The following is a 12,552-nucleotide window of genomic DNA, read 5'->3' as shown; positions in this document are numbered from 1 at the left end:
AGAATGGTGCAGTGGCGCGATCTTGGCTCACTGTTGCAACCTCCGCCTCCTGGGTTCAAGCAATTCTCTGCCTGACAAATTTTTGTATTTTTAGTAGAGACGGGGTTTCACCATCTTGGCCAGGCTGGTCTTGAACTCCTGACCTCGTGATTCACCCACCTCAGCCTCCCAAAGTGCTGGGATTACAGGTGTGAGCCACCGCACCGGGCCCCCTCTAGCTCTTCTTTAAAGTGTAAGCTAGCTTGCACTTAAAGAAAAAAGTTCATTGGTTAGGTGCCGTTGGGCACCCCTAGAGGCTAAGGAGGTGAGGCACCCCACAGATGGCCATTTCCAGGATGAGTCTGTGAGGATGGCAGTCTGGACTCTGGGAATGATGGGGGCAAACCTCAGCTCCGGCAGTGGTTCTCCCCAGTTTTGCCCCCCTGAGATCACCAAAGTAGGATGATGGATGAAGCTGGAAACCTGGAAGGGTATGAGGTAGGGGGTGGGTAGATGTCTGAGTGAGTGAGAGTTGGTGCTGAAGTTGCTTTGGAGTTGGGTGTGGGTATAGGAGTGGGATTGCAGTGGAGGCTGGAATTAGGAAGAGGGTGATGATAGAAAATTGAGTTGAAATTAGGGTCAGTCCAGGAGATTTGAAACAGAATTGGAGTTGGAGCTATAACTGAGCCTAGACAGAAATGGAGTTGGGGTCAGGATCAGGAAGGAGGTCAGAGTTAGGGCGAGGCCGGGCTCCCACCTGTTCATTGCCCACCAAGTAGACCTTGATGTCAGGTAGAGAGAGGCCTCGTTTCTCACAGATCCCTGCCAGCATGTCTCGGATGGTGAGGCCGGGTCTGGCCAGGGCTAAGGAGGCTGTGCCATCGGGCAGGTACACACAGCAGTACTTCCCTGGCCGGCTTTCACTCTCACCATCAGTGCTTCCAAGGCTCTTCCGGTGGCTCTGATTCAGGGCAGGAACAGGGGAGGTTATGAGCACACATGCAAGGGCATGCAGACAGGTACACAGAGGCAGGTAAGCTTGCTGGGGCTCAAGCATGCACATGCACTCCCAAGGCAGGCAAAGATACATCCTCCTGCAGGAACACATGTATGCACACCTAGGCATATGGACACCTAGAGACAGGTCCACCTGCTGATTCCCACATACAAGCTGTGTACACACCCCTGGGCACTGCACATGTGTACACATCTGCTGACTGAGGATGTGTACCTATGACATACATGAGAACCCATATAGTGAGGACAGGAGAAAAGAGGCTAAAGGTTGGCCATGCAGAGCAAGCTGGGAGACACAGTAAGGACAGCAACTTGGAACGAGGGCCACCACGTAAACGGGCCTGAGTAGTGGCCCTAGCCCATAGTGCATCTTGTCTTCCCTAATAGTCGGCTCACCTCAGATTTGCTGCTGACGAAGGCTAGGAAGCCAAGGTCCAGGCTGGCGGAGGAGTTGAGGGAGCCCTGAGACTCTCGGCGCAAGGCAGCATTTGCCGCCCCGCCCAGCTCTAGGGAAGATGGAGCGATGAACTCGAACAGCCCCCACTGCCCTCACTCATCCTCTTGTGGAAGCCTCTCCCCCACTGGTGGGCCTTGTTTGGAGCCATCCTGCAGGGGCCCAGGTGTAAATCCCTGAGAGCGTCACCACCGTTGGAGATTTCTAAACGTCTGTCGTCTAGCCCAGGACCCGAACCACCCAGGGGAGTGTGGTGGTCACTGGGACCTGTGTTCCGATTTTCATAGACTTACAAACTGAGGGCCACGAAGGAGGAAGGGGGCACTCCCCAAACTTGGCCGAACTCCCGCCTTCCCCCCATCTCTATTGCTCGCTCCTGCCCTCACCCCTGCGGAAGGACTTGCGGAGTGGGCGGCCCCCAGGACCCTCAACAGGCGGCAGCTGCCCCAACTCTTCCACGCCCAGCGGCAGCGACTTCCCGGGCTTCAGCTTCGGCTTCTGTAGGTACAAGGAAGGTGCTGGCACTGGGCTGGGCTCCAGCCCGCATGCAGACAGTGCGCACACACCCGCAGATCTGCACCCGGGGACGTCCCCTCTTGCACGCGGTCTGCAGGGCCCCCTGCCCCGGCCGGTCCCTCGTCCGCACCTTCCTCGTGGCTTCCGGGCTGCCGAGGCGCAGGGAGCCAGGTTCCCGCAGCGGGCGCCCCTCGGCCTCGGCTAGCAGGCACTCACGGTACAGCGGGGACTTGACGAAGCGCGCATAGCTGTCGAATTTCATCAAGTTGAAGATCTGCGGGGCGAGCGCGGGGCAGGTGAGCCGGGGCTGGGGCGGAGGGGCTGGGCTGCTGGGATCCAGGCCGGGTCCTCGGGACTGGCCCCGCCCTCAACCTAGAGCGGGATTCCCAAACCCCGCCCCCACCTCAGTTCCTCTATCCGCCCACCCCAGGGTCCAGGCCCCGCCCCTAGCTCAGCTAGGCTCCGCCTCTAGCTGGCCTTCACCGTTGCGTCTGATACCGCCCTCTGAGTCCGGCCAGTCCTGCCCGGGCTTTGGCTCTGTCTCCGCCTCCAAATTTGCCCCCTCCCCTTTGTAGTTTAGGCTCCGCCCAAGGGTCCTATCCCACCCACCCCGCCCCTTTTGTGTCCCTTTCAAGGCCAATCCACCCGGCACCGCTCACTTGAAGCTGCTGTGCCCGAAACATATCCGGCCGGGGGTCGGCCAGCACCTCCTCGCCAAGCCAGGCCTGCCGGTCGATGTTCACTGGGCTCAGCGCCTGGCTGGACAGGAACTCCTGGTAGATGTTGCGGGCCTCCTGAGCTAGCTGAAGGAGGAGGGACAGGAGGAGTTGTTCACGGAGCATGGCCCAGGCCATGTGTTCCCCTCTCCCAAGCCCTCGGCGCCAGCTCCCCCTTTCCCCACCTGCTGGGTATCGCTGGCTGGAATCTGTTGGAAGCGCTCGCAGGCCTTCCAGAAAGTCACGTTTTCGGCACTGAACTCCTTCTTTAGGAACTCCTGGGAGAGGAAGGAAGGGGAGGCAGGCAGAAACTCGAGACACAGAGACCAAACTGGGGGGTGTGATTAAAGAGATGGGGACAGAGACAGGGCCAAGAGACCAAGCCAGACAGATAGGACCAGACAGACAGATGGAGCCAGATCTGGAGGCTGGGAGAGAAAATGAGAGGCAGAGACAAGGACAGGGAGAGGGAAGAAAAGTTCCCAGCTGGGAGAAGAGGAAGAGGGTGCTGCAGGAAGGCTAGATGAGGGAGCTGACAGAGGACCCCACTCTGGCCAGCCTGAAGCTCCGCCCACACCCTGCCCTCTCCCATGTGCCTCCTTCCCTTTCCCCACCCCAGGCTTACAGTGAAGTAAGCCAGGCCCAGCGGGTCCTGCAGCAGCCGCTCGAAGGACAGGGCCCAGCTGGCCACAGGCTGCTCCTCAGTGGGGAAGGGGCTGCTGGGGCCACTGGGGAGGCTGTGGATGCTGAGGGAGCTGCCGCGGCCCTCGCCCTGGCCCTGGGGCCCCGTCGTGCTGCTCAGCTCTGCAGGGGGATGGACAAGTAGGGTGAGCCTTGCTGCCTTCCCCAGCCCCTTGCCCAACCAACCCTCCCCCAGGCATCCACTCTGCAGACATGTTCCCTGGAAAGATAGCAGGTGGCAGGGGCGTCCCCACCCATCTCCACCTTCCTCCTCCCTCCCACTCAGCCAGGCCTCCTCCACACATTCTGTCACTTACCTCCATCTGACACAGCCAGAACCTATAAAAGACCCAACAGAGAAAGTCAGACAAGCCCAGTGAGGATTCCCAGGGGACAGTTCTGGGCCCAAATGCCAGGAGCTAGAACTGTGTTCTCCTCCACCTGGCATCTCCAGCCAGGTTCTGCTTGGTCAGTTTTGCCCAGGCTGCCCCCAGCTCCCTTTCTATCCTGGGCCAACCACTATGTCCTGGGACTTATGCCAGGTACCTTCCAGTTGCCCCTGGTTCCCTCCTCCCCTAGCCCCTGCTGGGTGAGCCGGGTGTGCATAGAATGGTGGGTAGGAACAGACTTTAGTCTCTGCCATTTACTAGCTGTGTAACTTTGAGCAAGTTAGTTAACTTGTTTGCCTCCATCTATAATCTGTAAATAGGGGAGAATGCCTATTTACAGATGGAGGCAAACAAGGAGCTGATGTGAAGATCAAGTCAGTTTAATATATTCCCACAATCGATCAGGCGTAGTGGCTCACACCTGTAATCACAGCACTTTGGGAGGCCAAGGCAGATGGATCACCTGAGGTCAGGAGTTTGAGACCAGCCTGGCCAACATGGTGAAACCCAGTCTCTACTGAAAATACAAAAAAATTAGCAGGGCATGGTGGCAGGCGCCTGTAATCCCAGCTACTGGGGAGGCTGAGGCAGGAGAATCGGTTGAACCCAGGAGGCAGAGGTTGCAGTGAGCCAAGATCATGCCATTGTCCTGCAGCCTGGGCAACAAGAGCAAAACTCTGTCTCAAAAAAATAAAATAAAAATGTATGCACAGCATCTAGAACGGGGGCAGCATGTGATATGGGCTGTATCAACATGTGCTGTCTTTGAGGAAGGAGAGGTGTCTCTGCAGCCAGTGATCTCCTGTTGCAAGTGTTTTCTATTGGGCCCAGGGTCTCCTACAGGTCCCATCACACCCTGGGAGGGCATAGGATTCTGTTCTATAGTATAGAGCAGTGGTTCTCAAACTTCAGTGCAGAATGGGAGGACCCCACCTCCGGAGATTCAGGTTCAGTAGGTCCAAGATGGGGCCTGAGGCTGTCCCTTTCTACCAAGCTCCCAGACAATGCTGATGCTGGTGGTTCAGGGACTACTCTGTGAGTAGCATTGCTGCAGTAAGCTAACTCCATCCTTGCCCCCAATGCACAACTCTGGTTTCTCTGGGAATCCCAATCATTAGTGAAACAGAAAAACTTTCCTCTCAAGATGACTCTTGCGGTGGTTTTTCTTATTTCTCTTTTTGCCTTCCTAGCAGCTCCTCCAGCTTCCCCACTATCTCCCACTCATGCAATGTGGCGTCAACCCCTCCCTGGCTCTGTCCTGGGCACTTTGTCCCATCCACAGATCTGCACCTCCAGACACACATAACCAACTTCCTGGTAACATCTTCCCCCAAATATCCCACAAGCCCTCACATTCCCAAATGGAAGTCGCAAATGGAAGCTCCCTTTGCCTCCACCAAAATAGAGTGCCAAAACCAGCTTCCCTGCCCCAATCTTTCTTCCCATCACCTGGGCTTCCAACATCAGGGCTTGAGTCATCTCAATTCCTACTTCCCCCTCACCTCCTACATTTTCACCATGCCCTGTCACAGGAGTTCCTACCACCAGCCCCTTCTTTCTATCCCAACTGGAAACAGGCCTGCAAACATCTCCACCCCTGGAAAGCCCCGCATCCCCACCCTCCTGAATGGAATCTCCCTCGCTGTTCCCTACTCCCACCCTGAGAGTATTCAGGTCACAGGGCAGCCATCTGTGTACCAGATCTGGTCGGCAGATATGTGGGATAGTACTATCATCTTGGCCTTCACAGTTTTGTGTGTGTGTGTTTTTTTAACTTAAAAATGTTTTCCATATCTAAAAAGCAAGATAATTTAAATTCCACTTGCTCCTTAAGACTGTGACGCTCCAGCTTCTTCCCAGCAGGACAAACCTTGTTTGGCACTGAGCAGCCACCACCTTCCCCCAAAGGGCTTAAACTCTTCTCAGAGGCCTCTGGAACCCTTTTAATGCATTTATGTTACTTGTGGAGGCAATGGGAGGCAGGCTCAAATTTGGGAGGTCGAACTTGTGCTGTGTGATTTTAGACAAGGTACTTAACCTCTCTGGGCCTCGGTTTTTTTTTCTCTCTAAAAATGGAGCAAATAATGCATGGTCCTGACTCGAAGGATTGCTGCGATTAAATGAGTTAAATACCTATAAAGAACTGAGAACACTGTCTGGCGTGTAGTAAATGTTCAAGGAACGTTACCATTAATGTTCTTGTGTCAGTATTGGTTCCTGACCAATACTGGAACATTCGAATTTGTCACTTCCGCTATAGAAAGAAAGAGCACAGGTGTTGGGGGTCTCTCAGACCCGGATTCAAAACTCAGCCTGACTTTTTCTAGTTTTACAACTTCGGGCTCCTCCCTGAGCTTCGCTTCCCATCTGGAGCCGGGGGATAAGAAGTTGCTGCGGAGGGCAGCGAGTTCTTGCAGCGTGCGCTGGGCGGGGCGTCGGACCCAGCACCCCCCACCCCCGTCTCAGGCCCCGCCCCGGCCCTGCCCCCGCCCCGCTCTCCCCGCTCTGCCCTCCCGGAAGAGTCAAATCCTCCAACAAAAGTCGGGGCTTCCCACGGCTACAGGAGAAAGTCCCCACTCCGAGGGCGGCAGAGGGCTGCGAGGAGGGACGGGGCGAAGCTTTCTCCGCGCGCCCTCAAGGTTTCTCTGCAGGCTGCACCTATCTGCCCGCGCCCGGGCTCCTCCTCCCCCTGCTGCCCGGCCAACGTGTTCCCAGCCTCAGAGACTCAGTCACCGCCCTCCCCCAGATCCCCGAGAATCGCCCGGACTCGTCCCCTCCGCTGGGCTGCCTGGCCGTCCTCGCGCACATCTGGAGCCTGTGTCCTGCCCTCTAACCCGAGTCTGGGGTGATAGGCGCTGGAGCTGGCTCCAGCCCGCGCTCCAACTTTGGCTCTCACAGGTTTATTTTCCATTCTGCTTAACGAAATGTAGTTAAGTGGGGCTGGTTCCCAGGTACCCCCCCCCAGGCCCCACTCCTCCCCACGGAGCCACCCCGGGCCCTTTCCCTGCCCCCAGAGTCACGTTGCGGTTGCCAGGTTACGGCTAAAACTCTACCTGGGCCTGACTAATGAACCCCTTCAGCCTCACCCATTTCCCTCCCCCTCACCTGCACCCTACACTTCACCGAACGTTTCTATTTTCCCCACACCCCTACACACCCCTGCTTCCGGCTTTGCCGTTGCCTCTGCCTGGAATCTGCTCCTGCTGTCCTTATGGAATTGCTCCCTGATCTCTGCCCATTGACATTAGTCATCTCTAAACACCAGGCTCCTAGAATGCCCCTTCCCACCACGTGCTTACCAGCCATGTCCCAGCCTCTCTCCCCTGCCCCTCTGGTGGCCCCTGGAGCGCTGGCCTGGTTGGTGGGAGGGGTTGGATCTGAACTCCCTCCTCAAGAAGCACCCTCCTTGCCCTAGTGCACCCAAGTAGCCATCAAGGCGCTGGCCTTGGCACCCCTTCACTATAGACTCTCAGCCCTTGAATGCCACCTGTAGCTCTCCATCTCTAGCCTCTCTTGCCCTGACAGTTGTTGATAGCATAACTGGAGCTGAAATTGAGTAGGGGCAGAAATCTGAAGATGGGTGGGAGTGTGGGTGGAGTCCAATTCCAGCTCTGCTATTTGGGAACAAGTAACTTCTCTGAGCCTCAGTTTCCCTCAGGCTGGCATGGGGCTCAGCACTCCCAATTTCTTGAGGCCGCTATTAAGGTTGAATGAAGCCCCGTGAGTGAAAGCACTGGGCTTGCCACAATCAGAGCAGCACCCTACAGCAGAGTGAGGCGCAGAGGTGCAGTGCCCTGCAGTGCCTGGGGAAGTTGTACTGAGCAGGGATGGCCTCCCCCATTTCAGCTTGCTTGAGAAGTGGTAAGTGAATGGGAAAAAAGGGGAAGAAAGGGCAAGGAAGGGTGTGGTAGCCAGTGACACAGCGACCCATGCTTGGACCTGGGCCAGCCATATTTTTTTCTTAGGAATTTGGTCCTGGAGGAGCTGCTGGCACCTGAAAATACTAAGGTGAGAGGAAGGCCCCAATTTCCTGAGCTTTGGCTGTGTGGCAGGCATCCTCCGGCAGCACACACCACGTCCTCACTCCATCTTTACATCTTTATCTTGTGTGGCAAGTATTATTACCCCTGTTTCACAGATGAGGCAACGGAGGCCCAAAGAAGTCATGCAGCTGAGATGTGGCAGAACTGAAATTAGAACTCAAGTTTGCCTGATTGTGGAGCCTGAGGCCTCCCCACCTTCCACCCAAGCTGCTTCCCTTTGGGGACCAGGGAAACTTGGAGGCCCAGTGCCTCAGCCCTTAGGGCATAGGTGGGCAAGTCCAATCTGGCATGACCGGCCCAGGGGCTCCTCTTGAACTGTGGCCACTAGAGGGATCAGACCTTGAAGGGGGGCCAATTTACTGAGTATCTTCTATGCTGAGCACCCTCTACCAGCCTCTGATTTCATCCTAGCTTGAGGAAACTGGAGCTGCAAGACCCTGTCTGGGGATGCCCACACGGAACCTGGGTGTCTGGTCCCTTCAACTTGAACCAGCCTGTGGAGATGACCCCTGGCTTTGCCCCTGAATAAGGCCACCCTGAACTGGACGCCAGGGACAAAGAGAGAGGTGCATGGGCTTTGCCTTGCAGGTCTTCCTGCCAGGAGGGGAAGACTAACGAGGCCCACCGACAGGACAGGCTGAGCTAACTTTCTTCTCCAGGCTTAACTCTCAGCCTCCCCTAGGCCCCATACCTGTGTTTGCCCACAGCCAGGCCTGTGCCGGGCGCTCCCCCCTCCACCTTGTAGACCCTCTAGGGACAATCTCCTACAGCATGGTGCATGAAGTTAGTGGAGATGTTAGTTCCCTCAAGCTGTTTCTACTCTTGACTTGCAGCTCTTGCTTAACACTTCCCCTTCCCCTTCCCCTTCCCCTTCCCCTTCCCCTTCCCCATTCCCTTCCCTTCCCCTTCCCTTCCTTTCTTTTTTGAGACGGAGTCTTGGCTGGAGTGCAGAGGCATGATCTCGGCTCATAGCAACCTCTGCCTCCCAGGTTCACTGATTCTCCTGCCTCAGCCTGCTGAGTAGCTGGGACTACAGGTGCACCACCATACACAACTAATTTTTTGTATTTTTAGCAGAGATGGTGTTTCATCATGTTGGCCAGGATGGTCTTGATTTCTTGACCTCGTGATCCAGCCACCTTGGCCTCCCAAGGTGTTGGGATTACAGGTGTGAGCATTGGCTCTTGACCCACCTGCCTGCCTGCTTGCCTTCCTTCCTTCCTTCCTTCCTTCCTTCCTTCCTTCCTTCCTTCCTTCCTTCCCTCCTTCCCTCCCTCCCTCTCTCTTTGTCTTTCTTTCCTTTTTTTTTTCTTTCAGCAGGATCTTGCTCTTTCACTCAGACTGGAGTTTAGTGGTGTGATCACAGCTCACTACAGCTTTGACCTCCTGGGCTCAAACGATCCTCCCACCTCAGTTTCTCTAGTAGCTAAGACTACAGGTGTACACCACCATGCCCAGCTAATGAAAAAGGAGATGGGTTTTCACTGTGTTGCCCAGACTAGTCTCAAACTCCTGGGCTCAAGTGATCCTCCTGCATTGGCCTTCCAAAGTGCTGGGATTCCAGGCTTGGGCCACCACCGGGTATTTTCACCTGTGTCTTTTGTGCCTTGCCAGACTAGGGGGCAGGGGCTAGAGCTGATGGCCCTGGGTCGGGAGTGCCTAGGATAGGGTGGCAGCACCAAGCTGGCAGTAAGAAGGGGTTGTTGAATGAATGAGTGAATAAGTACATGAACAAATAAAGTGGCAAAGAGGCTGTGTGAAGACATTCCTAGGTGGGGGGCTGGGAGATGTCTCCAAGTGACAGGTTTCCTTGCAACTGCCTGACAAGCTGAGTGGCAGAGAGGCGAGGCTGACAACTGAAGCTGCCACAGCAGGGAATGGTGATGGGGGTGGAGGGAGAGAGAAAGGGGAGGACCAGGGCCAGGCAGTTCTGGGGGTTCAGATGCTGACCGCTCTACTCTCCGGCTACCCTCAGCACAGCATTTACTGCTCTGAGCCTCCTTCTGGAGGTAACTCATGGAGGCACCAGACACACCTGTCCCCCAGGCACCTCTTCATCCACATCCCTTCATCAGACATCAGTGCCTGTCTAGCTCTTCCTGCCCCAGCTATGCAGAGCCTCGGGAAGCAGGCAGTGGCCAGCAGGCAGCCAATCTGTGACCCTGGGGATTCTAAGAGGTGGCACAGAGAGGTCAGAACAGGCCCAGGAAGGGTGAAGATAAACCTGTGTGTGACAGTTTTGAGAGGAGCCAGGGCGTCTGTGGGCTTGATGGAACTGGGGGCAGGCCTTGGGGGCACCCTCCCTGCTCTGGGTGACTTTTGGGTAGAGAAGTCACAGGCTGACACAGAAGAGGCAGGGGCTGGGTCTGTCTCTGGGCCCTCTCTGTTGCCCTGCAGTTCTGGGCACTGTCCCAGAAGCATCAATCCACCCTTCCTGGGGTGGGCCTGGTGTTAGCCTCCTTGGCTTCCTGGCCCAGACACCTAGGGAAGGACAAGCCAAGTGTCATGCCTGTGGTATGGGAATGCAAGGGAGGTGGATTTTCTTTTTTTTTTTTTTTTTGAGGCGGAGTTTCGCTCTTGTTGCCCAGGCTGGAGTGCAATGGCATGATCTCGGCTCACCGCAACCTCCGCCTCCTGGGTTCAGGCAATTCTCCTGCCTCAGCCTCCTGAGTAGCTGGGATTACAGGCACGCGCCACCATGCCCAGCTAATTTTTTTGTAGTTTTAGTAGAGACGGGGTTTCACCATGTTGACCAGGATGGTCTCGATCTCTTGACCTTGTGATCCACCCGCCTCGGCCTCCCAAAGTGCTGGGATTACAGGCTTGAGCCACCGCGCCCGGCCGGGAGGTGGATTTTCTTTTTGCACTTTCCTGGTGGGGTCAGTGCTGGAGAGTGAGCTGGCTTTGAAGAACGGCCTCTCTCCCAGCTGGCCAGTCAGGGGCTGGGCAGGAAAGAGATGCTGGAAGAAGAGGTAGAGGTCCGTCTTGGGAACTAAGGGGCAGGAGTGGTGATGGGGGCTGTTCAGCTTCTTGGTGAGGCAGGAGACCTTTAAAGAGGGGCTGAAAATGTAGGGGGCATCAGGCTGACAACTACACAGCACCCACAATGGGTCAAAGGTCTCATATGCATTATTTCAGTCAGTCATCTTAGCCTCGAAATTCATTCCAATCTCTTCATTTTACTGATGAGAAAACTGAGAGTTGGCGAGGACCCCTCCGTCCAGTAAGAGAGAACAGAACCAGGACTAGAACCCAGGTCTCTCTGGAGGCACTGGCTTTGGCTCATGATACTAGGCTGGGGCCCGGTGGTGGGCCAGAGAACTGGCCTTCCTGAGGTTGTTAAGAGGGACTTTTGCAAGTGAGGGGGGACCCTAGGGAGAGAAGGGAAGCCCAGCACAGCTTGCCCCATCTGATGAATGAATGAGAAGAGCCAGACCCTCTGAGGGCAGCTCTGATCTGGAGCTAAGCAGCTAGGAAGAGGGTTAAGGGGTGGGGCAGCTGCAGCCAGGGGCATCCTAGTGCTCAGCCCTTCTTGGAAGCTCAGGAATAGAACTTGGTTTGACCCTGCTGCCCCATCCCTGGGCTACCCAAACAATGCTAGTTCTGGCAGAAAGCCTCCAGAGCAGCTCTGGCTGGAGGGCACTGACCGAGGAAGAGCTGTCACTAACCTGACCTTGGGCACCTGGGGCAGGGGGTGAGAGGCGAGGACTCAGGCTGAGTGGGATGTAGGGGCTTGAGCCACTGTAGGAGTAGGCAGGAGGCAAGGAGCACATCGGGTGTCCCTGCGACCCTGGGATGCAGCCCCAGATGCAGCAGGTGAAGGAGCAGTCGGGCTGGACCAGAAGCCTGTGCCCACTCTACTCTGGCCTCATCACCAGGGTTGTACCATGCTCCCAGTTGGGCCATCTGGAAGGGTGCTGGGGTGAGTGCACCAGGTCCCACCACCTGCTGCTGTCTGTACCCAACTTCTCCCACCTGCTGGCAGCCCATGGGCTCTTGCCTGGCCCTGCTGGGTGTGCCTCCTGGGCTCCACCCTGGGTGTGCCCACCCCCTCCTCGTGGCCCTGGCCCGGAGCCCACACTCACCATGCGCCCGTTGGGGACGCCCAGGTGCTTGGGCTTCCCTGGCATGCTGCTGCTGATCACGGGTCCCTGCCGCAGGGGCTGCCCACCATGGGGACTGTGGGCAGCGCCGGCCAGAGCTTGCACGGTGGTGGGCAGGCAGCGGAGAGAGCCCGGCTCAGCTCCTGCGGGCCCTTACATCCTGAAACACCAGCTCACTACCTCTTTTCTCTGCCACAGGAAGTGTCTCTATAGAAACCAAACCACAGAAAGAAGCAAGGTCTAAGAGAGCGAACGCCTCTTCCTACACGCGCGCGCACACACACACACACACACGTTCACACACGCACACATGCCACCAACACACTCTTGGCATCATCCCGCACAGGCACCAACACAAGGCGGAGGCCTCTGTGTGCCCAGCAAGGAGCCCAGCCTGGTCTGGCCCTGCCCAGGGAGCTCTAAGGTCATGCCTGGGCTCACAGAAGCATAAGTAAACATACCTAGGCACCATAGTCCACCCTGGGGCATTCCTGTGGACATGCACACACGTGCACTGGGACCTGTGTATCCACACATGTACTTTTACTTGGCACACACTTCTCTTATACCTACTGTGTGCCAGACAAACATGTGCTCAGTACCCTTCTCCCCTGCAATTGTCCCCTAGCCCCAGACACCTACAGGCTGTCCTTC

At 56.4% G+C, this 12,552-nt stretch overlaps 1 protein-coding gene across 2 annotated transcripts in view; it reads right to left on the bottom strand.

Annotated features, from left to right (window-relative positions):
- The window catches only part of RGS14 (regulator of G protein signaling 14), a 16,136-nt gene extending 3,993 nt beyond the window's left edge, over positions 1 to 12,143 (bottom strand). The window contains exons 1-9 of one of the 2 annotated variants that reach the window (XM_017512853.2): positions 11,881 to 12,143; positions 3,681 to 3,702; positions 3,308 to 3,486; positions 2,868 to 2,960; positions 2,626 to 2,769; positions 2,097 to 2,240; positions 1,837 to 1,948; positions 1,393 to 1,502; positions 737 to 940 (exon numbers count right to left, since the gene is read on the bottom strand). In XM_017512853.2, the coding sequence (XP_017368342.1) occupies positions 737 to 940; positions 1,393 to 1,502; positions 1,837 to 1,948; positions 2,097 to 2,240; positions 2,626 to 2,769; positions 2,868 to 2,960; positions 3,308 to 3,486; positions 3,681 to 3,702; positions 11,881 to 11,925 (1,053 nt within the window). In that variant the 5' untranslated portion in view covers positions 11,926 to 12,143. The remainder of the gene's footprint in view (positions 1 to 736; positions 941 to 1,392; positions 1,503 to 1,836; positions 1,949 to 2,096; positions 2,241 to 2,625; positions 2,770 to 2,867; positions 2,961 to 3,307; positions 3,487 to 3,680; positions 3,703 to 11,880) is intronic. The other variant, XM_037732918.1, reaches the window with a different exon arrangement.
- Positions 12,144 to 12,552: the final 409 nt, after the last annotated feature.

This window comes from Cebus imitator, unplaced genomic scaffold, assembly GCF_001604975.1.
Source record: "Cebus imitator isolate Cc_AM_T3 unplaced genomic scaffold, Cebus_imitator-1.0 Scaffold478, whole genome shotgun sequence".
Lineage (NCBI taxonomy): Eukaryota > Metazoa > Chordata > Mammalia > Primates > Cebidae > Cebus > Cebus imitator.
This window is presented reverse-complemented; position numbering and strand designations above follow the sequence as displayed.